This window comes from Leiobunum rupestre, chromosome 4 (assembly GCF_980474605.1).
Source record: "Leiobunum rupestre chromosome 4, qqLeiRupe1.1.hap1, whole genome shotgun sequence".
NCBI classification, from domain to species: domain Eukaryota; kingdom Metazoa; phylum Arthropoda; class Arachnida; order Opiliones; family Sclerosomatidae; genus Leiobunum; species Leiobunum rupestre.
The window spans coordinates 12,224,487-12,252,314 of NC_143387.1; the positions used below are offsets into that span (position 1 = coordinate 12,224,487).

The window sequence follows — 27,828 nt, forward strand, 5'->3', positions numbered from 1 at the left end:
TTTTAAAGGGCAAAAAGTCGAGAGCTATAACTTAAATTGCCGTTTGCAGCATTTAAGCTCCTCACATGGTATAAAATGCTTAAAACAGATTTAATGCGATTATTACCTGCGATGTACATCCTTTAAATAAAGATTAAGTACGTGTTCAAAGGCGCAAGCAGTTGGTTATCAGCAGTCGTCTCTCGAGCCCTCGCTCTCAGACTAAAAGTAAGAGGCACTGTAGTGTTATAGCTCTTGTAAAATTCGTTTGCCAACCTCAAACAGTTCGTCTTGTAAAGTTCTTATGTTATAAAAAAAACTATATTTATTCTTATAAATGTTAAGACCATTGATTATTGAAGAGCGTAAAAATTTTAAAAGCAAAAATAAGAAACAACAATAAAATTTGGGAGTTTTAATCTTTTGCCTAAAATATAAAAATGTTTTATTTCAGCTTTTTTAATTTTATAACATGATACATTTACTATATATCAAAAATATACTACTAAAGTCCAATATTGCTTTCCTCCTTGAAAGCATCTGACAATTCCGTATCGTTCTGAAAAGAATAATTCATAGAAAGTTGTTAGATTATAAGAACATATTAAAATTTCAAATATTTAGTTTTTGTTCCACTATATTCACCAGTAAATAACATTTAATGACTCGCAAATAAATTATAATTTTATTTATATGAAATGTCAGTATAGTCGTAATGTTTTAAAGTATCGTTAATTGTTTCATTATTCACATAAAATTACCACAACCATTAAAATGCTTGATATTGTTAGCTAAATAGTTAAGAGATCACTTATTAAAGTTTCTGAAGTATCGATAATCTTTTTCGGCATTAAATTTTGTCCAAGAAAGGTGATTCTGAAAAGTTACCGATTTTTTCGTTAGTACTCTTGACCGTTGTTACTTCAAATTTGATAAGTTAATTATTATTTCAAATTTAATCACAACTGCAATTCTATTATGGCAAATGTTTAAACTTTGCTTTAATTCACAATGATAGTGAAAGCTATGGCTTAGTTGTTTTTAAAATAAAGAATATAGAATCAAAGGAAATTTTTAAGTTTTTACTTTTAACTCTGTACTAAATTTCGTAGGACGGTTTAATCATTTCTGTTTCTTTTCAATTTACTTAAAGGACAAAAATAAAACTGTGAATCACCCATCTTTAATGTAAATTTTATTATTTTACAGTCCACAAAAATGGGTTTCTAATAAAACTTTCTTTAAAACAACATTCATTATGGTTGTATTGAATGTTGTGTAATAATTTTAGTTGAGCACGAGATTAATACATCCAAGTCTGTTGAATTTTCAGTTTTCCCAGTAGCACTGTGCCATTACTAAAGATATAAATTAGTATAACTCTTCGGTAACATAGACGATATAGTCAGTAGCGCTAGAAATGCTTGATTAGAAATCAATAATTTCGGAAGTACTAAATAGGGTAAGATATTAATGAGAAATGTCGATTGGCAGTGGCGTTTAAATTTACGCTTTTAAAATCACGTAAGGATCGAGAAATGGACTCTAACTGTAGAAATCGAAAGAGCTAAATCACCCAAATTATACCTAGTAAACTCGTTGTAAGGAACATAATTTTTAATAGCTGATTCTATAAATCTTTATAAGCCGTTATCTTATACACATCGTTTGAAGAGCTGGTGTTTTGGCTAATTAGATTAGTCTGGTAACCAAACTACTAATTATGTTTGGTCCGGGGATCCAACTACTATTTTCGACCCACTTGTTACAATCGCGTTTCATATTCCAAATGAAAAGGTGACTATAAAGCCACGTTCACACTAGAGCCTAAAACCCAGTTTAGGTCGGTTTGTATGCCAGTTTTGACCGCCTACGATAATTCTTGGTTCACACGTGCGAAATCGCTACACCCCGGCTCGCTTATAGCCAAGGCTTAACGCCATTTCGAATTATGACTAGAATTTTGAAAATACTAAAATGTATCCAAAAACAATTAGTTAATCATGTTTACTATACATACAGTAATATTATTTGACATTAATTATAATTTTATCACCATTATTTTTGAAAATACGAGCAATTTGACTTCCCACCTTGTCGTTTTGAAAGCGATTCTAAGCGAACCGATTTGGACGAGTTGCTTTGGTTTTAAATTGTAAATAATACATCATTCGATAATACGTTGATATTTAATTTATAAAACAAGGGAAATTTCAAAATTGTAAAGGGCAATTTTCAGATAAAAATTATATTACCATTAGAAGTGCGTCGGTGAAAAATTAAGTTTTTTCAAAAACTCCGTTCCGAGAAAATCGAAATAAAAATGTTTATGTACGGAATAGATATTCTTTAGTTTATAAATCTTTCGTTTTCGGTGAAATTAACAACTTATTTTTTTCAAATTAACAGGTTTTTCACAGGTGAAAATAGTAAAGGTATTTTCAGAAGTTGTTGCGCCTTTGTCTCAGGTTCTTGAAGATCTTACTTCCTTATGGACAATAGAAACATTTTTACCGAAATTACGTAATTTTATTCACATTGATTAATTTAAAGACAATATATTTTCCGTTGCTACGCTTGCGCCGAAATACATCATTGGCTTTGGTGTGTTGGTAAAACACAAAACATTTTTCACTGATGGATTCTTTTTAGAAGCATATAATTAAATGAGTGACCCGCTTATTAGACTTTATCAAATACCCACCTCCCACGCATTCCGGAGGATTAGCCTGCTATGAACCACGGACACATACACTCACTTGGATCGGAAAAGAACCTCTGAATCGATAGACCCACACACGATTTTAAACTAGGTTTATGCTAGTAATATCGAAATAGGAACCAATGTTAGTATAAGAATGATATTGAATAAGCTCTTCTTAACCCCTTTAAGGTGTAGAGCTAAGATTTCCATTTAAAAGGAAAAAAGCTGGAAGGGATTCCTTTATCGTCGTAAGTCACGTTAATGGAGCAGATGAATTGCATGATTATTAAGATATCTTAAAGGTCAAAATAATATGGCTAAATAAAAAGTATTAAATAACTTTAATAAAGTTTAAAAGTATTATATTTAATCAAAAGGCTTTAAAAGAATTATATTTAATTAAAAGAGTTAATTTAATAGAGTTTAAAATAATTATATTAAATTAATAGAGTTAATTTAATAGAGTTTAAAATAATTATATTAAATTAATAGAGTTAATTTAATAGAGTTTAAAATAATTATATTAAATTAATAGAGTTAATTTAATAGAGTTTAAAAGTATTATGTGGATTTAATAGAGTTAATTTAATAGAGTTTAAAAGTATTATATTTAATCAAAAGGCTTTAAAAGAATTATATTTAATTAAAAGAGTTAATTTAATAGAGTTTAAAATAATTATATTAAATTAATAGAGTTAATTTAATAGTTTAAAATAATTATATTAAATTAATAGAGTTAATTTAATAGAGTTTAAAAGTATTATGTGGATTTAATAGAGTTTAAAAGTATTATGTGGATTTAATAGAGATTAAAAGAATTATATTAATTTAATAGAGTTAAAAAGCATTATATTAATTTAATAGAGTTTAAAAGTATTATATTTAATCAATAGATTTTAAAAGAATTATATTTAATTAAAAGAGTTAATTTAATAGAGTTTAAAATAATTATATTAAATTAATAGAGTTAATTTAATAGTTTAAAATAATTATATTAAATTAATAGAGTTAATTTAATAGAGTTTAAAAGTATTATGTGGATTTAATAGAGATTAAAAGAATTATATTAATTTAATAGAGTTAAAAAGCATGTGGATTTAATAGAGATTAAAAGAATTATATTAATTTAATAGAGTTAAAAAGCATTATATTAATTTAATGGAGTTTAAAAGTATTATATTAATTAAATAGGGTTTAAAAGTATTATATTAATTACTTAGGGTATTTAAAAGTATTATATTAATTACTAAGGGTATTTAAAAGTATAATAATTATTCATTTAAAAGAGTTTAAAAGTATAATAATAATTTAAGGTGTTTAAAAATAGTATTTCCATTTAAAGGAGTTTAGAAGTATTGTATTAATTCAATAGAGTTTAAATGAATGAAAATTAACAAAAATAGATAAATTTGATGAAATATCTGGAAATAATTAACCATATTAAGTTATACTAAATATACCGTGAATGTAATAATATACTTTTAAAAAAACCTTATTAAAATGTAATAATTTATAAAAAGATTTTATCACGATCAAAATAATTCCAAAAGTTTATTCATGATTCCTGAGAAAATTAAATTCAAAGTTTAAAAAAAGCTTTGGAGTACCTTTGAGCTTGATATAACCTCAGAAGTACGTCGAACGAAATCCTTGCAACTAAATCCGTCAGGTGAAACAAGACACATGTCGCCGCAATTAGACGAAGCACACGGATTGGAAATATTGTCTAAGAAAATCAAACATGATAACCCTTTCAAAACCCAAATAAAACATGTAACCAAAGCTTACTTAGAGGTGCTAAAATTTGGTGCGCGATGGACATGGTCAGAATTCTACTTTCGGGATGAAGACGGAGTTCCACTTTGGGAGAAACGATTCCTCTGGAAATTTTCGGAAATGACCAAACCTTCGGGATGTTTGATAATGTGCCGAAATAAATCGTGTCTTCAAAAACTTCCACGTTTGTAATCGGCGATTGTATTTCTAAGAATGAAATTTTATTTCAACCTTTTTAATTGTGCATTCAAGAACCACGTAAATAAATGAAGAATATTATCTTTATTTAAAATTCAATTTTAATCTATATTTGAGGATCAGTTAAGGCCCTTTGTTTCTGCTTCCTTCTTATAAAAACTATGGTTTTTAATAGATTTCCTGTATATTAAATCTGCTCTTTGTACCTTTAAATCTTAAAAGACGGGGTTTACATAGTCGCTAGTTGACTTAGCCCTATAGCCTTGTGTCAGATTTGAGGTTGGCGGAACAAATAAATTAACCGCAAAAATTTCAATTAATCATTTAAATTAGTATTATTTGATTTATACGAATAAATAATACGATTAAACAACGATTTAACATGCAAAATTAATCATTTTTTTCGAATATTTCTGAATAATTCTCGGATATGGATAAATATAAACAATCGTATAATTTCTTATTCAAACGCCGACCTCTACGTCAGATATTTATACATTATGAAAGGCTTACTTTTTAAAAATATAAGGTTTACTCATAAAAAGAAATTCCATTTGAAATGAGAACTTGATTGGCAGGTTACCGCCACTGTAAGATTACCGTATTTAAATATTTATCTAATTTGGCAAACACAAAAGCGTTCAAATTTTTTCTTTGGTAAAATAGTGTTTATTTCTATTTTTGTATGTTACTAGTACCTTGAAAAGTTTCATTGCTGAAAATAGTCCATTGTCGTCCAGATGCCAAGGATATTGCATCAATTTTCTCATAAATTCCTTGCTTTAGCGAGTACACTAAATAATTTGATGCTTTGTCCAACGAGATACTTTTTATATTATGCGACATAACCAAATGTGTCGAATTGGATCCATCCATACCAGAAGAATATATTCCAGGAGAAACACCGTTGTCCAAGTAATACATTTTTCTACACGATAAAGAAAATAACGTCAATACAATTTAATTTATGGATAAGGATGGAATAGCTCTTTACAAAACATTCCGTTTTAGTTAAAATTTATATTTTCTGCCAGTATAATCTCTTAACAGCATGCAATTATTATACTTTTTATGTTTATTTAAATATAAAATCAAATACATTTCAAATAGAACTGTTTTGCAACAACTATTTCAAGGCAAACAATATTTATTGATTTTTATTGAAATAAAGATAATAGCTGAAGAACAGATTAATTTTTTTTAAATGTGCATTCTTTGATAGCAGGAAACCGAATAGTTAAATAATTTAAATTTATGTCTAAATTACATATATGGATTTAAGTTTCTGAAATTTCGATACTAGTTTGACGTGTTGCTCATGTCTCTATCATTAGAGCTAGAAAATTCTAAAAACAAAATGGTCAGTTCTAACCCATATCCGTACTTATGCGTTCGGATGAGCAACTCAAAATTAAATGGAAAATTTCAATAACCTATCACTGTAAAATCTTTAATTGCTGGTTCAAACTGTTATGCCATAATTTATTTTTCATTTTTAAATAGTTTTATTTTAGCTTCAATCGTAACAAATTGGCTTAGATTTTTAAGTTAGACATTGCGCAAAAAATTAAAAAGAGTTTTCATTTGTTAAATTCTATTATATAACCTCACTTATGAAAACGAGTGACTTAACGTAGTATGGTTTTCCAGTTTTCATTCATTTCAAATCCTCTAAAAACGAAAAGTAATATTTTCAAGCGATCGTGAACCGGTATTCAGCAGTTAAAAAAATTAAAAAGCACTGCTTGGCTCAGTCATTTCTTTATAAAACAGATTTGCCAAATATAAAATAATTTGAGCAAAATAACAAAACTTTCGCTAACTTGACCAGAAAAAAATAGAAATGTCATACCTTCTTCCTGAATCTAAAATGACCGACGTCGGTCGAGACATTTCGCGCCGTACAACGACGGTGCAAAGCCCTGAGGTGCGACGACACGCAATGATCTCTCCATTTCCAGCATCCGAAACGTAGATGAGGTTGTTAATCGAATCAATATCCAATCCAATTGGGTTAGCGAACTCATAGTCTAGTCGGACAATGTTTCTTGCCCCGCCATTTTGATCTGACTCGATCAGGCGTCCTCCTTCAGGTAAGCTCTCCAGCCACAAAACGGTTTTATTTCGATAATTGTACGCTATGTTTTCGACGCTTCCACCTTCGTGTATATCAAAGGAATAACTTCGATTTCTGGCCAAATTGAATGTAATAATTTCATTCTGTGTTCCAATATATAGCAATGGATATTTTCCTTGAAAGAAAAGTTGAAAAATTTCCACTTAGCAATGGAACAAGATATAAATTAAAAAAATCGTCTGCTGAAATCCGCAACGACTTGTTTTAACGGCATTTGCGCCAAATTTCCCAGATATGAGTAATTGGTTGTTTCACTTCCATTCAAATATTTTAATAAATATTTAACATAACCATGAAAATAAGAGTACTTACAATTGTTAGAGAAACTTCCTAAATAAGGGTAGTTGAATAAATGTTTTAAATCCGCGTATATTATGGAAATGTTATTACTTTTCAGCTTTCGAATACATAATTTAATTTTCTTACTTTTGTAAATTTTTATAATGCGTAGAAAGATAAAATATCTATACCAAAATGTAAATGTAAGTAAGAAATTTCAGTTGCCAAAATTTTTCTACCAACCTATAAAAAGTAATTAATTATTTTATCTTTATAATGAATTACTAAATTGCTGATTTTCGCATGATATTATTACCTTCGCAAGTCCTAAGCTCCCGTTCCAGGAACTAACAGCGAAACTATTTAAGCATGCGTAATTTTTTTCTCTTTTCTCTTTGAAATTATTAATATATTAGATCTATCATGGTGTACGTGTCAGAATTTAAAGCCCGGTGTACCTAGTAACAGAGACCATACCACCGGAGGTTTATCACAATAGTGCCCTACGCCAGAGTCCACAGCCCGGACAGGTGACAAATCCAGCATGGGTAGTAATACCCTAGTAACCATACTACTGATGGTCGAGCCTTTGACGCAAACCACTCAACCCAGCAGAAGGTGCGGCAATGGGACCTTCGCACAGCCGACACCCTACCTACGTAGGCAAAGAGTCATACCCTTTGGATACAATTCCTAAACGGGAACGATGGGCACACAGCGGTCCACATCACCCGGCACAGCTGGCACCGGATATCCCAGTGTGCCCCAAAAGGCCAGGAAACAGGGCCATTGCGCCTTATACGGAGACCCGCCGCCCCACAGCAGGCTACCCAATCCGCCGAGGTGGTTAATTTGCACGGACCCTCTCCGTTAGCCTGAGCCGAAGCTCAGTTTCCAGCCCAAACCTGACCGAAGTTGGAGGTCGAAATAGGACCTTTTGAACATAGCTATCATCTCCCAGTGCGCCACCGCCCTTATGGGTTACAAGAGCCGGTCCCCAACTCCCCGGTAAAGCCACCAGTTATTCCCCACTCTTACTCATCTATGATGGTAGCAAATAATAATGTTTTACCCTACGATAATTTGAAGCTTAATCTTCAGCAAACTAAAAGAAAGTAATATAATACCGGAATCTTAAGCATGAACTTTTTTGAATATCTCCCTCATAAAAGCAAGATGTCGACATTTGAAGAAGATTTAATGTTTTCAACCATTTCTTATCATTTTTCATCAGTGAGTGTCATCCGTGTTTCATTTATATCGCTTCATTTGCCCAAAATATCGTTTTAAGGTCAATTCAAAATTAAATCCTACCAGCCGCTTTACAGACAAAGTCAAAGGAGTCAAAGTAATAGCCTTTGGCACAAGAACAGTTGAAAGAGCCCTCCGTGTTCGTACAAATTTGAGTGCAGTTGTGAGTTCCCAATAGACATTCGTCTATATCTAAACGTAAAAATTTACATAGTTAAGTTACTATTAATATTGAAATCTTATAACAATTTTTAAAAACGATTTATGTACTATGAAATTTGATATTATATTTTACTATATTCTATTATAAAGATAATATATTAATTAAATACCATCGCAAGATCTGTTGTTGGAATTTAGCTTGTATCCTTGTCGACAAGAGCAGCTTATATATTGCTTCAGTCTGTCTTCTATTGACATATGATTATGATAGTAGTGATTACTTGAATCAACGCACATATTTTCGCATTGCTTTAATTTGCAAAACTTTCCGTCTAAAGAAAAAACAAGAAATTTTATATTTTTAATTCGCAATTATTAGTACATTAAAAAATATATTAACACCTTCCAAATTCCAAATTTTTTAGGGATAGGAATTCTTAGTTTTATATATTTGTGACAGAGCGGCGAGACTGAGTAAAATCGTAGTCGACCCATCATTTCACGTGGACCAAACATTTTAATTAGTCAACATTGAATTTATATCACAAATAAGATGGATATTATATTTATCTCCCTCTAGATTACTCAAAGCTTTCCAACTGTATATTGATTACAGTAATAACACAAAAAATTTGCCCATGATTAACACTGATTACGGCAGCTTCTGTTCCAAGGCATTTGGACATTTTGGGATTTGACTGGAAGCCCTATATGTCAACAAGAATTTGTACTTTTCATTAAATTTAAGATGGTGGATATTTTCAATCGACCCCTTGCCGTTGCTGCAAAGGGTAACCATGATAAAGTATTCTTAGCCATATCTCTTCGGGGGGGGGGGGGGGTCAAAGGTGAATTTGTGGCCACCGGTAGCTAGAGTTTCCCCCACTTTGCCTTATCGCTCCTTTCTTCTCGCTGTGGCTGTTTTGGGGTAAAACGATATCTCGTCCTGTTCCATATATTCCCTCACGAGCTCTAGTTTCTTTATCAGCCCGAATTGAAGGTCGCCAATTTTCCGAGTTCCGAGGAACTCGGAATTGTCTCGCTAGTGTGTTTTATTTTTAAAGTGTCATATTTTTAGTTCGATGCATCCCTGGCGTGTTGTTAGTGCTAGGTTTGACATATTTCTTAAGAATAAGTAATTGGAGACGCTCCGGTCGAACCTTTGAGGTGTCCCGCTTATTGGATCCCATTTCTTAAAGTGAGGGTGCTGACGCTATGATTTCCATTGAATGGGGCCCAGCAAACGAATCCGGGCCCAAGTGCCCTTATTCGCCAGGCCAGACCACGTGATGCGGCCGTGGAACAAAACCACGGACTTGCGAGAAGACGACTCACACTTGTCGGGACGCACTTCGGAGACTGGTCACACCAAGCTTGGCTTCTTGACTAGCGAAATTGTTTCTGAGTCGCGAACACCGATATCAAGGGATGAGTTAGGTCCCCGCCATGAATCATTGACCACGATCACGAAACCACCGTCCTAACTAATAAACTGCGCGTGAGGTGCGGTACGTGCCAACCCCGACTTTCTGGTTGGATTGTGCCGCTAACTATGTGCTTGTGCGCGTTTCGTAGTGTGCGTTAAGGAAGAATACCGCTAGGAACCTGCTGAATTTCTGACCTTATGGACCCGTATTAAGTATAATTTTGCTAATTTGACGATTCAGTCACCGGCATTTGGCCATTAAGTGCTTTGTACCCGTTTAAAACCCACCGGTTATGCTACACGTAATGTTAATCGAATTGATCCGAAGTGGTCTTGTTAACTGTAAAATGTGTTAAGTGTTTTATAACCAAGAGTATTTCTTTATAATGGTATCTTTTGAAATGTATTAAACTTAAATTTCAGTTCTTTAACTTGGCACTTCTCAATTCAGTAATTTAATCAATATACCCATTGACGCCCTAAAATATTTCGCTAATCCCAAATGACAAAGCTACGCGAGAAGGGAGGACCATCGCTAGGTCACTAGGGTTCTTTTGGGCATGAAATAGAACGCCGTTAAGATAAAAATCCTCTACATACTGTATTCCTTATATTCAAAATTGTTTCCATCTCAACAGTTATGTTGTTCATTTATTTAAAAATCATCGTTTATAATTTAATTTTGTACGCTTTAAAGAATAAATCACTTAACTTATGTAAAGTTAAAAAAATTAAAAAGGTGCACTATATTACACATTTAGTTTTACTTACTTTGTTGTTGCACAACATTCTTTATCAACTATTTGAATTTCGTATGTTAAACATAATTTAGAAATGGGCTTTTTCACATTAAACCACACCTTATTAGAAAAAACAATATGTCATCCTAAAATCTTAACTGAAAAAAATATTTTCAATGTGAGCTTACACTGGCAATTTCGTTCGTCAGATCCGTCACCGCAATCAATAGAGCCATCGCACGCAAAATCCATGGAAATGCAAGATTCTCCATTATCGCACGGGTGCTTTCCGGCAGCACACACCAGCTTCGCTTTCTTCGTTTCTCCTACAAACAAATCAAATATCTCTGTCTTATTCTATTAGCCTAGCTGATTATTATTATTATTGTCGCCCTTACATTATTCGACGCTAGAAAATAAAATTTTCGTGGCTGAATTAGTAAGGGCCAAGCTTCGTGGATTTAGATTTTCAAAACTACTAACGGTACTAAAAACCTTTCATGTACTTGCTTTACAATATATTATTACATTTGCCTCTCGTGTTAAAGTTTTCAGAACATCTCTTATTTCGTAAATTATAATAAATAACAAAAGTCATTCGGACATTTGTAAGACGGATAAATGGTACCAATTTGCCACTAGCTTTAATAAATTACCGTGGTCGAATTTTTTAATATTATTTAAAAAGCAATCTACAGTTTAATTAAAGGCAGGAGAAGAAATTGATTTTCTAAGTTCGAATAGGCGTTGTCCAAAAGTAGTTTAAAATATGGTAATGGGTAAACAGGCATAAAATCTCTATTTCATCCCAAAACGTGAACGCAACAATTTTAAACGAAACAAGACCAGAATCACTCTATTATGGTAGTTTGTTAGTATGTGATATACAGGATGTTTCCGAGACATTTACCACAAAACTTTAGTTGTGTTCTTTGGGTAACTAAGAGTGAAAAAGGTCCGAAGAAACATTTACCTAAATTGAACCGTATTCGAGTAATTGGCCGTCAAACATCGGCCTCCAAAACGTCGAAAAACGCGCATATGCAGTTTTTAGTATTCCTTGAACCCAATTGTTTCCTTTACCTAAGCATTCGTTTCTTATCTTTTTCGTAAAAAACAAAACTAGTATCAAATTCAAGAAGTAAGCTAGGTGTAGAAATACGTTTGGACAATAACAAGGTGTTTCTAAGTGACTACGCTGATTAAAAAAAGGAATTATTAAATTTCGTTTTATTATTCTTCTAATGAAATTTGTAAGTATAAATTAAACACCTTGTGAGTGGTTTTGGAATGTATCTAGCACATTTCCGTGTTTTTTTTTCGAATGCTAGTGCACTGAATGTAGTTGGCTTGTGTGATTAATGGTCTCATTAATTAATAGTCACCCACATGTTCTATTAGTTTTTTGGACGGGTACGAGGCTCAAATTTGCAATAAATTGAGGGGCCTCAATAAATAAATCTTAAACCTGCTATGCTATGGCGGACTTCACAAATTCAAAATTTTCCGACATGCATCTTATGTAAGGACTCGCTCAGGAAAATGCGGTGGAAGCGTGGTGCTTGTATCAGAAGAACTTTCCTCAAAGACAGCTTCCAAATCGGCAAACGTTCATGGCGGTTGACAGACGCTTAAGAGAAAAATACAACCCACGGGACCTGCTACTACAGAAGGAGACGTTCCAGAAGACGTGGAGGAACAAGTACTTACTATCTACGAGGAAGATCCTATGACAAGTACGAGGAAAGTTGGACGTCAATTGCGAGTCGACCATGTACTTGTCTGGCGTATCCTTCGAGGACATCAGTACCACACATTCCATTAACAAAAAGTTCAACCTTTAAATGAGGCTGATTATCCAAGACAAGTCGAATTTGCCCAGTGGTTTCAGGAGCAGACTATCGACGTCAATTGGTTGAGTACGCTCCTAGTTTCTGACGAGGCTTATTTTTCCCGTGAATGAATCTTAAAATTACATAATCGCCATGAGCGGCAGCAAGAAAATGCACTCGTGATTACCGTTAGTTGTTATCAAGTGCAGTTAATCTCAAATTCTGGTTAGGAATTGTTGGCGACCATTTAATTGGACCTTATATTCTACCACCAAGACCTGGTGAGTCGTATTTAACCCTTCTACTTTTAACCAGAGATACTTGAAGACGTTCCGCTAGCAGTTAGACAATGAATGTTGTTTATGCACGACGGAGCAACCACTCATTTTAGCCTTCGAGTTAGAGCTCATCTTGATATCGAATTTCGTAAGAGGTGGATAGATCCAGGTGGCACTGTCGCAAGGCCAGCCCGATCTTTTGATTTTAACCCATGTTATTTCTATTTTTGGGGCCACATCAAGGACTTGAAGACCTACTTCAACTCATAATTGTTAACTGCGACAGAACCCGTAACATAGAAATCTTTCGTCATGTTCGAGAATCATTACAAAGACGCGTCTAAGCGTGCCTACTCGCCAATAAGGGCCATTTCGAACCAATTTTTTAAATTCAATGATCCATGTAAGGTTGTTAGGTAACAGTAAATGTAACGTCTTACTGTGTCTCTAGGTATTTTAAATCACCTTGTCATTATTTTAAATAGTAACGATAGAAAAGTTCTAGATGTCAACGCTTAAAAACATTTTCTAGTAGAAATTTTTAATCACTTATCTCATCTGAACTTACTTATGTTATATTTTGCATTTAAGCTAAGTTTTGTATTTGAATACCAGACAAGTAAACTAAATAAACAGGAGCTAATATTTATTAATATGATGAACGTAATTAAAAAATATATATTACATAATTTACAAAGTTACAATTAATACAATCTATCGAACTTATCTACAACACGGCATCGACGGCAACAACGTTTTGTTTTAGGTGTGCGCCATATAATATACGTGAATTATGACGTCACTAAATTACGGATGTTCTTATCTCTAGGTCATATGACGTCATTATGCCTCCTTCACACTCCTCCTGGATCTCTGATCCCCATCAAGGAGAGCATCCCTTGTGATTTGGGTCCAGGAACAATCTTCGTGAATTGATCTGCTACATTTTGGCTGGTATTTACGTAACTGAGTTTAATTTTTCCCTCTTCGATCAGGTTCCTGACATGAAACATTTTAAGATCAATATGCTTTGATCGACGAGACGTTGTCGGATTTTCAGCCAGCTTTATTGCTCCTTGGATATCCATGGCTACTTCGACTGTTCCTCCCAGATATTCGTCCAGGCCGATCTCTTCCAACAGGTTTCGAATCCAGACGCATTCTTTGGCTGTTTCACTGAGTGCTGTAAATTCTGCCTCAACTGTACTCAGTGCCACGGCTCTTTGCTTCTGACTGCACCTTCTCCCAATAGAATGACATGTCCGCTAAAAGATTTCCGGTTGGTAGGATCCGATCCCCAATCAGCGTCGGTATATACTTGCAATTTCTTCTCAGACTTCTGATATCGGAGTACCGCGTCTTGAGTGCTCTTCAGGTACCGCAAAATATATGCTTCACCCCAGTCCAATGTTCTTTACTTGGATTTTGACAGAATTGGCTCATATACGTCGTAGCAAATGAAAGATCGGGTCTGGTTTGTGTTGACAGATATAACAATGATCCTATTGCTGTTCGGTAAAGTTGAGCTTCATTATCAGGTAATACTTCTCCTTCTTCGGCGGTATAGTACTTCGTTCCGAGACATAACGGAGTTGAGACAGTCTTACAATTTTCCATACCGAACTGCTTCAGGATGGCTTTGGCGTACGATGTTTGATCCAGTGTTACCTCTCCCTCTTTTATGACCAACCGTATAGAAAGTACATTCTTTGCTCGTCCAAGATCTTTAATAACGAATTCTTGCTTGAGAATGAGTTTCATCCGATTAATTTCTTGGGTTGTGCCATATAATAAAATGTCATCTACGTACACTGTTATTATTATTTCTCGACCAGGTTCAAAATAGACACATGGATCAGCTACGGACCTCTGGAGATTTTTCGTTTTAGGAAAGCGTCCAAGTGCCGATTCCACATTCTACCAGATTGATGCAACCCATAAATACTCTTTCGAAGTTTCCACACGTATCGACCATGTTGTAATTCGTCTGGTTCTGGAGTTCCACTTATTTTCGTCAATTCTGGTAGCAGTGATAAAAACTCTGAAGGGATTTCCATAAAAACGTCGTCTTCCAGCTTTGCGGCTAAATAGGCGGCCGTAACATCTAGATGGTGAATGTCCCAATTCTTCTGAGCGGCTATGGAACACAGGATCCTTGTTGTCTTAGGTTGAACCACGGGCGCAAACGTCTTGTCGTAATCTATACCTGGTCTCTGCGTATGACCCAATGCCACAATTCGTGCCCGATACCTGACAGCTGTTCCTTTTTCATCACGCTTACACCGGAATACCCATTTGCTTCTGATTAACCTCTGACCCTCTGGAATCTTCACGAATTCGAAAGTGTCATTTTTAATAAGATTTTCGAACTCCTCCTTCATCGCTGATCTCCATCTGGGGTCTTGTTTAGAGTTTCGTGCGTCATCTGCAGTTTGTGGGTCCTTTTCGTCATTTGGTCCGACTACTTGTTTGCATATTGAGACTCCAATGAAATAGTCCCTGGTCCATTTAGGAAGGTTAATTTTCCGACCAGTTCTTGACGTTTGTTGTGGCTGGTCTAGCTCTATGTCTTCAGTGCCAGGCTCTTCAGTAATGCTCGCATCTGAACTATCTTCATTTATTGAATCTTCCAGAATCAGGGTAGTTTCATCTAACTCTCTATTGGGTACATCTTCCTCATCGGTAATTTCCTCTGCGTGCTGTTCATCGTCGTGGCTTGCTGAAGAATCTTCAACTGACCACTCCACGGTTTGATTACTTGCTTTAGATTCTACCTGGACTGCATTACATGGAAATACTGTTTCGTTGAACTGAACGTCCCTTCCGATAAATACTTCATCCTTGTCTTGGTTCCATAGTCGATACGCCTTGGCGCTCGTATCGTACCCAATCAATACACAGGATATTCCCTTTGGAGAGAATTTACCATTTCTTTTCTTGTCCACTGCCCAAACCTGGCATCCAAATACTCTGAGATGTTCAATGTCTCTTTTCTTGCCTCTCCACCTTTCCATTGGAGTCTGGCGATCATTTGCCGCTGTCGGGCATCAGTTACGAATATACATAGCGGTTGCTACAGCATCTGCCCAGAAATCCACCGGTAGCCCAGACTGGAGTAGCATACAGCGTGCCATGTCGATGATAGTCTGATTTGCCCGCTCGGCAACTCCATTCTGTTGGGGAGTTCCCGGAATGGTTAACTGTCGTTCGATGCCCAATGCGTCCAACCGTTGATTGAATTCTGTACCCAGGTACTCTCCACCATTGTCACTTCGAAGGGCTAGGATTCTCTTCCCCTGAAGATTTTCTGCCTTGCGACGATAGGTTTCAAATTTTTCCAGTACTTGATATTTCGCTTGAATAAGATAAACTTCAGTATACCTTGAATAATCATCAATGAATGTGACCATATATCTACTCCCACCCTTGGACACAGGAGTTATTGGTCCCACGACATCACTATGCACCAGTCGCAAAGGCTCCTTTTCTCGGGAAAAACTCTTCTTTGGAAATGGGAGTTTTTTAAGCTTACCCTTCATGCATATATCACATGAAGTATCATCAGATATCCTTACAACATCCATGGACTTTACCAACGTCTCTACTGATCTCTGGTGTAAATGCCCGAGTCTTTGGTGCCATAATTCTTCAGTCATTTTTGCTTTTAGTGCCACACATGGAGCGATTCCTGGTTCTACATCAACTCCATCTGAACAAAAATAATATAATCCTAGAAAACTTTTACCCACCGCTATTACTTCATTTCCTTTCTTGATTTCAGCTTTGTCAGCACCGAGACTGACATCATAGCCTTTACTGGCTATCTGAGTAGCCGACAGTAGGTTACCCTTTAAATCTGGAACATATAAAGTGTCTTTTAAAGACAACCGGTAACCTCCATTTTCTTCGGACAATTTAATTTGGACATCGCCTTTTCCGAAAACTTGCAACTGTCCGCCCCCGGCTACTTCAACCGTAGTCATATCTTCCTGAAATGTTGAAAAATTGGTCTTATCTGCCGACATATGGTCCGTAGACCCGCTGTCCATAATCCAGGTGGTGCTGCAATTCATATTCTCCGTCCCAATTGTCATTAAAGCAGCATGCCGTACAAATGAAACCTTTTTTTCATTATCGAACTGACCTTTATTTTCTTTGGTGAATTTGTTATTGTCACCTGATCTTTTCTCGTCTCTTAGTGTGACGTCATTGAATGGACAATCTCGGCCGATATGGCCCCATTCTAAGCACCTGAAGCATCTGAGATTTTCATGCGTTTTGGAATTTCGTAGTGTCCCTGCGGAGCCGGCTGAATCCCATCGTCCATCTGACTGTTTACTTCGTCCCCTATGAGTGCTTCTTCCTCGACAACTCCCCTTCTGGGTGTTTCTACTTGAAATTAGAGCTTTGCTACTGAATGAAACCCTTTCGTCAGTTGAGCTATGCCTTGAGTGCAAAATTCTGCGTTCTTCTTCCACTAATTTTGCTTTGAGGGATGCCATGTCTAAATCGCCATCCTCCATACGCAAGCTCCTCGAAACAAACTCATACTCAGTTGGTCGTCCCAATACTGCAAACCCTGCTAAGATTTTATCTTCAAATTTAAATCCAGCATGCCTTACTTTATGATACAGAGAGTTTCGTCTTGCCAAGTACTCCACTATTGATTCATCATTCGTCTTGCTAGTATTTACGAACTCCTTTACTAACAGTAATCCATGCCAGGTGTTGTAGCTGGTGTGTATTTGTTCAAGCGTCTCCCAGATTTCTTTTGTTGTGCCGCATTCGGCACGTAAATTATGACGTCACTAAATTACGGATGTTCTTATCTCTAGGTCATATGACGTCATTATGCCTCCTTCACAACTTACTCCCTGACAACCTACAACAACGCATTATTGATAACTGAGAAACTATTCGCGACCAAAACGGGTCTAGATAACGCAACGGTTCCGAACCGTATGAGGGATCTAATTATGTCAAGTGTCTGTTTAACTTTCTAACGTGCTAGCTTCCACAGTGCATTCAATTTAACCTCCGACGAGTAGTTCCACCCACCACCGTTTGGGAGCGCAACCATAGTTTTCGGTCGCGGTATCTAACACGCCTTGAATCTTCGAACGGGTTCAAGAATGATTTGCGTGCGCCCCAGGTGATCATTTGGTACATTTTCTGTAATTCAGTTAAATTTGTACTTATGGCATTTGAAGAGAAAAAAAACGAAATTCAATAAGTAACTTTCCTTGAATTGACGTGGTCCCAATGAAACACCTTGTTATTGTTAATTTCTACACGTAGAATACTTCTTTCAAATAATAACGAACTTTTGATTTTCAATTTAAAATTAAATGCTTTGTAAAAGAAAACAATTGGGTCCATGGAATAATAGAAACTGCACATTGGCGCGTTTTTCGACGTTTTGGAGGACCATTTTAGACGGTCAATTACTTGGATACCGTTCAATTTAGTAAACTTTATTTTTAAAACATTTTTGACTCCATGTTACCCAATGAACACTCCAGTAAATTTGAAACACCTTGTATAAATAAGCTTAATTTATTTTACCATTTATTAATTAAATTAAATTTTAGCAAATTGGAAAGAAACATCTGGAGGACATAACAAAAATTTCACCTTAAATATCAACTGGTTTTAGAATGGACTTTCGTTATGTAGTAGAACTTAACTAATTCACTCAACAAGTGAAAAGTACCAAACACTTAATGGAGAGCGACTTAGGGAAATAGCTTTATAAAGGAATCCCCTTCTCCAGTCACGTTCTACTTTGGCAATAGTGATCAATAATGGCAAAGGTAGTGAACCTTAGTCTAAGCGCAATACAAATTCTAAACTAACTAAGATAGATTTGAAAACCTTGCAAATACCCACCACTTATTTCGTTTTTGCACGAGCCATCGCTGTTTTTAGAGTATCCGTCAAAACAAGAGCAGATGAAAGACCCTTGAGTATTAGTGCAATTTTGACTGCAAAGTGATGGTGTGCCTTCGCATTCATTTATATCTAGAACGATATTACCGGCGGTTATATAAAAAGAGATAAAATTTGGTTTTGTCTCTACCTCGCACCCGTTCAATATTTTTAGTTTAGATGATTAACTGAGTATGTTTGAAGCAAACGGGATAAGCATACCTTGGCAATTTCGTTGGTCAGACTCCAAACGGAATCCCTCGGGGCATTTGCACGTAGCTCCTCCAGAATCCACGCAGAAATGAGAACAATCCTTAATTTTGCAATTACGTCCGTCTGAAGTTATCAAAGCCAAATAATTAAAACATTTGTTTTGCAACTTCTACCACCAATAAAAGAATATGATGTCCGAAGAAAAAGTTTGAATTATATAGAATGTTTTAAAAACTCCATTTTGCCACGTCTTTTAGTTTCGGTACCTTTAATGACTATATTTCAATCTATTATTTTGCAAACGACTTTAGGAACACTTCCATAATTTCGAACAGGCAGTTCGTTTATAAAAAAAATAGTTCTAACACCTTTTATAGTTAAATAAGGTTAGTTTCAACTGGAAATTAATTGTGTAATTGAATGACATTTAGATATATTACATTTTACTTTGAAATCTTTGGCAATTACATTTATTTTCAATGCTGTTTCATGGAATTCAAATCGACAATATACTTTTGAGGTGGAATATTGTAAACGACCCGGATCGAGCTGGTTTTCCGGGCCCCGAGACGCTCATGGCGCTCAAAGATAACATTTTGGTGCCTTTTAACTTTTATAATACGTAAGATTGTAATTTCGAAAAATATTTTGAAATTAAATACAGCCATTTTATGAATGAATTTTTTTCTGACACATTCTAAGATATATATTTTGTTTTTTAAGACACTTACCTGAGCAACTTGTTTCATCTGAGCTATCACTACAATCACTTCGGCCATCACACACGTATTCGAATGGAATACAAGCTCCTTGATTTTTGCATTGGAACCTCCCAGATCGGCACATCATATGATGTGTCGCTCCGATTATAGCTGTAAAAATTACGGAGATTCGCCAATCAGAATGAACATATGTCTTAATTGAAATGTGGTACATCTTTTCGTGTTAAATCTCGTGAAAAAAGACAGATAAACAATCAGAGTGCCCTATACGTGAGCAGTCCAGTGCAATTTATAGTGAAATTCTTCACCAATTATTGCATGGCGGTCGCTATTCAGCAGACATCTCTTACGCTCGGGCTTCCGTTGAAATCCAACGTTAAGATAGTTATATCAAAAGTCATCATTTCAGCCAGAGATTCCAACAGTAGACCAGTTTCGCCCTTTATTAGTTTTACTGATATCGGCAGATTTCCGAGGATAGCCAGAGTTCCTACACAGTACTGATGAGCCCCAAAAGGGCGAAACCGGTCTACTGTTGGAATCTCTGGCTGAAATGATGACTTTTGAGAAAAAAGACAGAGCTTAAAAATATTGAATGAAATAATTTTGATTCGCACCCGTTCGGCTCTTAAACAGATATCAACCGTATTGCAATATAATCATTTATCAATCTGTACAGCAATCCTCAAACTTCTATAAAACTAACTGTACTATTGTTGTAGAATTACTACCTAATCTCTAATACAATTTCTACATAACCACAAAAGCGAGACCCAAAACTCCAATAGTGTTCCTATAGCCAAATCATAAAGCTTCCATACAAAAATTGAAAGAATTACCACCCAAAATTGATAGAGTTACCACACAAACATTAAAGAGTTACCACCCAAAATTTATAGAGTTACCACACACACACTTACACAAGTTGTAATAGAGCTTACTCATGAACTTTAATATAGTTTCTACACAAATATTAATAAATTTTATATACAAATAAATCTAAAAAATGATCCAAGAAACACCTAAGATAACCGTAACTCCCTACTAAAAATAAGTGGTGCAAATTGGTGAAATTTCATTAGAACCATTTTGTACAAAAGCCCTCAAACTGCTATACACTCTTTTACGAACGTATCGGCCCCATTTACAATATCCATGTGGCGGCCGCCACGGTCGTACTACCTATGCCTGGCGGGTCCCCTCTCCATGTAGTCAATTCCCACGAATATTCTCCGTAAAATAATCTATAGAACTAATTCTATTTTCCGTTATTTGACTTACGTCTAAAATCTGGTACCGTCGTTTAGTAACATTGTACCTATTTCAAATTCCACCCCGAAAGCTTGGTTGTTTTTTTTGTGATTATTCTTATGAGAACTACAATTTAAGTTTCAAATTCATTTCTGCTCCTATTTTTGATTTTTAAAATCAAATTTGTAAATTTGTATAGCTTTTTTTTAAAATTTTCTATGTTCGAGTAAAAAAACCGTCTGTTAGTCATAATAAAGGTGTCTCTTAAATGATGACATATCATATCATGCTTAGAAATATGTTTCTTTAAAAATTATTTCTTACCAAGGAAAGAAATGAATAATAATCCTTGCGTGGCAAATTTATATCCCAGATTTAACATAGCTATACAAATATCTTTTTATTTCGCTAAAAGTCTGAAACTTCAATAAACAAAATATCTTTAACACTGTGAGGTCAAAGAATTATAATTATAAGACGTTTCTTAGACTCTAGCCCCGATTACAGCTAATCTCTTTCGAAAAGAGAAACATGATATTTTAAGTTTTACTTTAGTTATGAAATAATCAGAGAAAGGTCCTTGATTAATTGCAAATTATCATTCATAATTAGGCAACGTGGTTTAGCGAAGCGGTATCGTAATTCCCTAGTTAAAAACAGACTCTTAGTGACATATTTTTAAGATTTTAATTTTATTTAAACATGAGCGTCGTTTTGAGGTCCAACGTCTTTTTTACTTTTTGCGGAACCATTAAGGGAATAACACATAAACCCAGAATATTTTGTCTTTGGCGTCATACGAAGAATTGTACGGACATCCTACCTTAAAAATGGTAAAAAGTGGAATCTTACGTTCGACTTAAACTTCAACTCCGCTTTATTGTGTTTTGCTCATGATTTAATTTATAAGTTTATTTCATATGCTATTAAATTCTTTATACTTAATTTTATAACGACTCTATGCAGACAAGTGGACAACAGTCTCCTTAGGTTTGTATGTCAAGCTGTGAAAATATGGGCTAATTAACAAATAATCCTTCTTAAAACATACATGTAAATCATGAGATGTTTACGCTACTTCTGAAAATCATAACTTGGTTACTGATGTCAAGGGTTTAAAAATATTTACCATCGCAATTTCTGTTATCTGAACTGAGTTTGTGTCCCCGAGGACAATTGCACCTTGTGAACTCCTCCACCCTTTCCTGTATACTCTCACACCCAAATTCTATAACTCTCTGTGAATCGTAGACACATGTATATTGGCATTGTTTCAACTTGCAGAGCTTTCCTTCTAAAGGTTAAAAGACAAATATCTGTTACAATTGAAAAATTTAAAAGATTTTTCATGTAAGAGGCGACCCTATAAATTTTGTAAAATAATATAAAAAATTAATTTGGATACATTCATTTGTAATATAATTATAATTTCGAAATGAAAAGGAATAAAATTACTAGATTTATATTTTATTAAACATTTCAAAAGGCTCTATTAAATATTAAGTTATGTAATATATCATTTACGCAAAGTTACCCGAACCACTAAAATAATTTACCTTTTATCATAAATAAATATTCGTGGAACCTTATTAAATGGTCAAACGAAGGCGTTATTAGTGGGCTGTTAAAGCGTTCCTAAATACCAATTTAGGTACAATTCCAATTACGCCGGATACTAAACAAAAATGTGTTAGTTTCCCTTTAATGATTTTAATTCCAGTAGATTATTTTTAGTTGGGAAAACGGTTCTGCACGTGGGGCATAAATTTTGAAGCCCAAGCTATAGCAGCACGGTGGGTAAGGGGGTCCCCATATGGATATAAGCTTTATTTAATCGTGTGGTCGAAGGGACAGTCCTGGGAAGTGGTGACTCCGTAGGCCTAGGGGTCTCTCTCTCCATTGTGTCCATCTCTTATCTTTCACTTTCGTGTTGACAAAAGTATCGCTGTTTATTTTAATTTTGGTACCATGTAAGAGGCCGTGGTGTATAAAGAAAGGGTGAGGAAAGGTGTAAATTGAGTTGTAATGTTTATGGTATTTAGTTTTTTTCAATGGTTGTTCATTAGTTTAAGGTGTTTGATGATTTAATATCTTACTGGTTAGTATTTAAAAGTATGTTTAATATGGGCTGTTAATTATTGTTCCAGGATTTGTAATGTTCATGTTCATATTTATAAAATGGTGGCAATCGTTATCGTAGAGAGTAATCATTCTATAAGTAAATTTATAACCCCTAGATTGCAGCTATCGCTACCCCCAATGATGGGTGCTTTTCTAACTGTAGCAGCCTCAAGGTAAGTTGTCTATGGTGTTCGCCCTATATTTCTATAGTGTGAGACTAAACGCTACATTGCTAAAATACACAACTCACAATGTACGGACTTCACACTCAAACTTACCCTGAAAACTTACCGTGTTAATTTACGTTAAGATATAAAGTGTTTTCGTTGCATATTATTTTAATATTCTATTTTTTAACGATGTTATTATTAAGAATGTTTTAACGTTAACCGAAAATATGTGGGCCAAACCGTGGTCGCCTCGCGATCAATGGAATTTTGGGTCTCCACGGAAGGTGGGGGCTAGTCGCTTCAACCCTTAAATAATGAAATTAAAGCTTGCGTTTTGCTGTCAAACATTCAAAATTAAGCTTACGTTTTACTCCCAACTTTCAAGTTAAAGCGAATGTTACTTAATTCCGAGACTAAACGTTATCTTTAAATTTAAAATTTTACAATTAAATTAAATACAATTTATATATTTTAACAGAACTTATAAGGCTTAAAAGAAAGGTATTTTAATTGATTCTATTCATTTGTGGGATAATGACTTTTCCTGAGTGAAAGCCAACGCCTAAATCATCTTAAATAGGGTCAATGGAGGTAAGTGTGATCAAAATATTTTTTTTGGGAGTTTACTTGAAATTACTCTTAAACTAAAAATAGCACCCTCTTAAGAATTGGTACAATTAATACGGCTACTTTATCCTACACAACCACGCAATCAAATATAATATCAATTAAATAGTGATACAAATTTTAATTATTTAATTTAACTCTGTTACTGATCACACTTACCCCCAAAATGCGGGGCAAGTGTGATAGGTGGGGGGGGGGGGTAATTGTGATCACTTGAAATCCTTGACCAATCGCTATGAATTTGCATACAGAGGTTAAAAATGGTGTCCCAATAAAGCTATATTTTTGTCGTAGATCTAAAATAATATCTTCGTGTGGTCACAGTTACCCCCAAAATGCGGGGCAAGTGTGATAGGGAGGTTAGTTAATTGTGTTCTTGTGAAATTCTTGATCAATCGCAATGAAATTACATACAGCGGATAAATATGGTGTCCCAATAAAGCTTAATTTTTTTCGTTGCTGTAAAATAATATCTTCGTGTGGTCACACTTACCCCGCACTGCAAATTTTGAAAGACTTTTTCAGATTAAATTCTGAAAACCCCAAAATATTAGCAAAAACACAAAATTTTCCTATCAGGTAAAAGGTTAAGCAGACTACAAAATACCAAAATGTAAAACCGGTTTGTCAGTTAGAAAAAAAATTACAGAACTTTTCTTTTGGGCATAAAATCTCTAAACACGAGTAGTAGAGTATAACATTTTTTCAACTAAAATTTTAAAAAACTAAATTTAATTTAAATTAATATTGAAAATAAACAAAATGTGTATAATTAAGTATATTCTATTCATCAAATATTTGGTTTTAATAATATTTGGGGAAATAATAAGGGGTGATCACACTTACCCCCTGATCAGACTTACCTCCATTGACCCTACCTATTTTTAGCGTTAGTTTCAACTTCGTCGTATGCAGTGGCGTGGTAGACGAAGAATTAAATATCAAAACATCCGAATTGTATTTTTGTTCCTCGTTGTCTTGAATTCAAAAATTAAATGCGAAATGAACCAGGAATATAGACACGACGAAATAAGGGCGCTACAACCCATGCTCTCTAGAGCAAAATAGTAGGCATTCAATAATGAGGCAATAAATGCACGTACAAGAAAAGCTAAATTGAATAAATGTTTTAAACTCAGTGCCATAGAGTATTTAACTTAGGTCAGTTAACTGAAACAATGAAAAATAGAAAATTAAATAATATGGTAATAGGTTATAAATCAAAAATTAAACCCTATTAATTTCCTTGGGCACAAGCGTAAAAAAATTATTGCATAGCCGCCGGAAATAAGAAAAAAACTTACCACTAACGTCGATTTATAAATAACTTTTTTAGCACTTGTACCCAAAACATTTATTTGCTATTGTACTTTTTTAGGGAAACAAACAACATGAAAATACAAATAAAACGAATAAAATAAAATAAAATTAATTGCTTTAAAGAGTTTAGGAACAAAGTGTAACACAGAGCCCAAATATTTTGTTTTCTATGAATGTGGTAAAACATTTTAAAAGATTTGTTGAAAAGTCAACTTACCGGCGCAGTCACTTTCGTCGGAGCCGTCGGAGCAATCGGTTTGATCATCACAAAGATTTTCGTAGCGAACACAGTTTTCTTTATTTGCACATTGAAACCTGTTAGAGCGGCACCGCTTTCCCTCAGATATTTCACTCTTCGCTGCTGTGAATAACGAATGTAAGCCGTTCATTCTTAGCAAAAAGAACCGTAGTGGAAAGGATAATCTTACTTCAGAAAGGAATAAGGGCGGTTCAATACCAAAAAGTCTAATAATTTAATTTAGTGCAAATATTTAAAAAAATTCCATATCTTCTCAAACTAAAATATTCGATCAAGACTAAAAACAGTAACAGTTACCTAAAGATAAAGAAGTTTTGTAGATAGATTGGAAATTTGGAAGCAAAAAATAAAAACATTTAACAAAAATTATGAAATAAGATATCATATTAAGATAATAATTTATTATCTTAGGACTCCAGTCTAGTGTATAAATTCACGTATGCATTGGAATAAAAAGCAACTTTTTTCTGTACACTATAAAAACTTTTTTTAATAATGATAAAAGGTTAAACGTTACATGTTTCGGTCTATGGCGAGTACGCCGCCGTTGTCAAACGTAAATTATGTTTTAATTTGTAAATTAGAAGAAAAAAGACTTTTAATTGTATTGTTTTATTTGCAGAAGAAACGTTTGAATGCGAAAGTTGTACAGCATTACAAATAAAAAAGTTAGTTCGATCAAAAATTGTATATTTTTTCATATTCCATGTATTATCTTTAATTTGCCAAGAGTCTCTAAGGTCAATATCTAAACCTATTCACAACCATTATCACTTCTTAATTCTAATCAGTTTCGACTTATTCTTCTGAAGAGTGCGCTTCTATGCTAAAATTATGTTTGTTCAAAAGACGCTTTCCTAATAGTAGACTGCACCACAAACCATTATTAGAGATGTTCACATATTCAACAATATAGAAAATGTTTATAAGAGGTTCTTTTGGCTAAGTGGTCCAAATATCGACATGAAAGGCCTGTCCTCTCCCACTTTTGGGCAAAGACTCGGTGAACGGCAATAGACCAATGATGAAAGTTGGGGGGCCAAAAATTAACATTTTTACCTGGCATCTCACCATTTGGACGGTACATCCGTTTCCTTACTTCCACCTGTATATTTCAATGGTGGTCACGTGGTTCAAAACGTCACAAACAGGATGTTCCGTCCAGAGGTCTCACTTAAGCCTCGTCTGCAGCCCCTCTTTTGTTACATGTGGGTCTATAGTTAGTCTAGGGAGCTGTTGGCTCGCGTGACATGAAGGGCTGGCCACCACCCTCCTACGCATTATAACCGGGCCACCTGAATTAATGGCTTGAAAAGTTGCATGATGACTTTGGCCTAAGGTGGTGCCTTGGGTATTAGCCTAGCTGATTATTATTAAGTTTAAGAATCACGAACCTGTTTTTGATGGCCTTTAACCCAAGTATTTTTCTCCGACACACTTAAACACCTTATGATGAAGATAAAACTTGGATCATTCTGAATGATTAAATATTATATATCACGTATATTCGTATTTTCGCAATGCTCAATTCCCAAACAACCACTTTGGGACCAATGTTAATCAGTGCATTACCATCAATTCTAATTACCTTGTTATTTTCCCAATGAAAAAGCAATTTTATTCATTGATGCGCAATTAAAGTAACAACTCATTAAAGCAGCTTAAGAGTGTTATTTTCAACTATTATAAAAAATATATAAAAATATAACAAAGTTTTGTCATTAAACACGTCCATCGATAAAAGGACCAAAAGTGACCACTATGTGAAAAAAGTGCAGGGAAAAATTTTAAAAACAATGCTGTTTTGTTGGACAATTTAAATGGTTTTGCGCTAATATTCAAAATTCAAATATCCAACCACAATACATTGTTTTTAAAATTTTTTATGTTATTAAATATTTTAACCTTTTGAGTTTAGAAACCGACATACGATTACATCATTTTCTGACAACTCTGCAAATAATGTTTTTTATTTATTATCAATTTGTTTAGTCATAACCTCGTAACTTATAAAAAAATAAACTTATAAACTAATAATAAAATAACCAACTTTAATTGGAACGTTGTATCTACAACTTTCTCATTGAAACGTTTTATTGATCACCTACCTGCGAAATAAATTCTAAATCGTAAATTAATTTTAAATTTAAGATATTGTTATGTTAAATACATTTTTAAAATTGCAAATTCCGACAACCTTTATTTGAAGACCTTTATTAAAAATTCACTTGGTAGGACAACTTTTTAATTTACCGGCAAGCATACATGTAATGTACGTCGATTATTAATATATACCGTTATTTTTATATTTGTCCCAAAACGGAAACGTTCGTGATAAGGAATCTATTTTTAAAAAAATATCAAAATATTTTATTGAATAAGATTCTTCTTACCAAGCAAAGTAAGCAAAATAACTCCATAAGCAGCAAATTTCCTCTCACGGTTTAACATGACG

The 27,828-nt window shown here is 34.4% G+C and overlaps 1 protein-coding gene across 1 annotated transcript; it reads right to left on the minus strand.

Annotated features, from left to right (window-relative positions):
• Positions 1-394: 394 nt before the first annotated feature.
• LOC149946410 (vitellogenin receptor Yl-like) lies at positions 395-27,824 on the minus strand. The gene is made up of 14 exons (XM_090170733.1): positions 27,767-27,824; positions 25,332-25,475; positions 22,006-22,170; positions 19,635-19,775; positions 18,913-19,026; positions 18,652-18,783; positions 10,841-10,978; positions 8,657-8,818; positions 8,388-8,516; positions 6,510-6,909; positions 5,356-5,585; positions 4,472-4,666; positions 4,291-4,409; positions 395-538 (listed from the first exon to the last, which is right to left on the minus strand). Exons 1-14 carry the CDS (start codon positions 27,822-27,824, stop codon positions 485-487), a joined length of 2,181 nt encoding a protein of 726 aa, XP_090026859.1. The 3' UTR covers positions 395-484.
• Between the last annotated feature and the right edge of the window lie 4 nt (positions 27,825-27,828).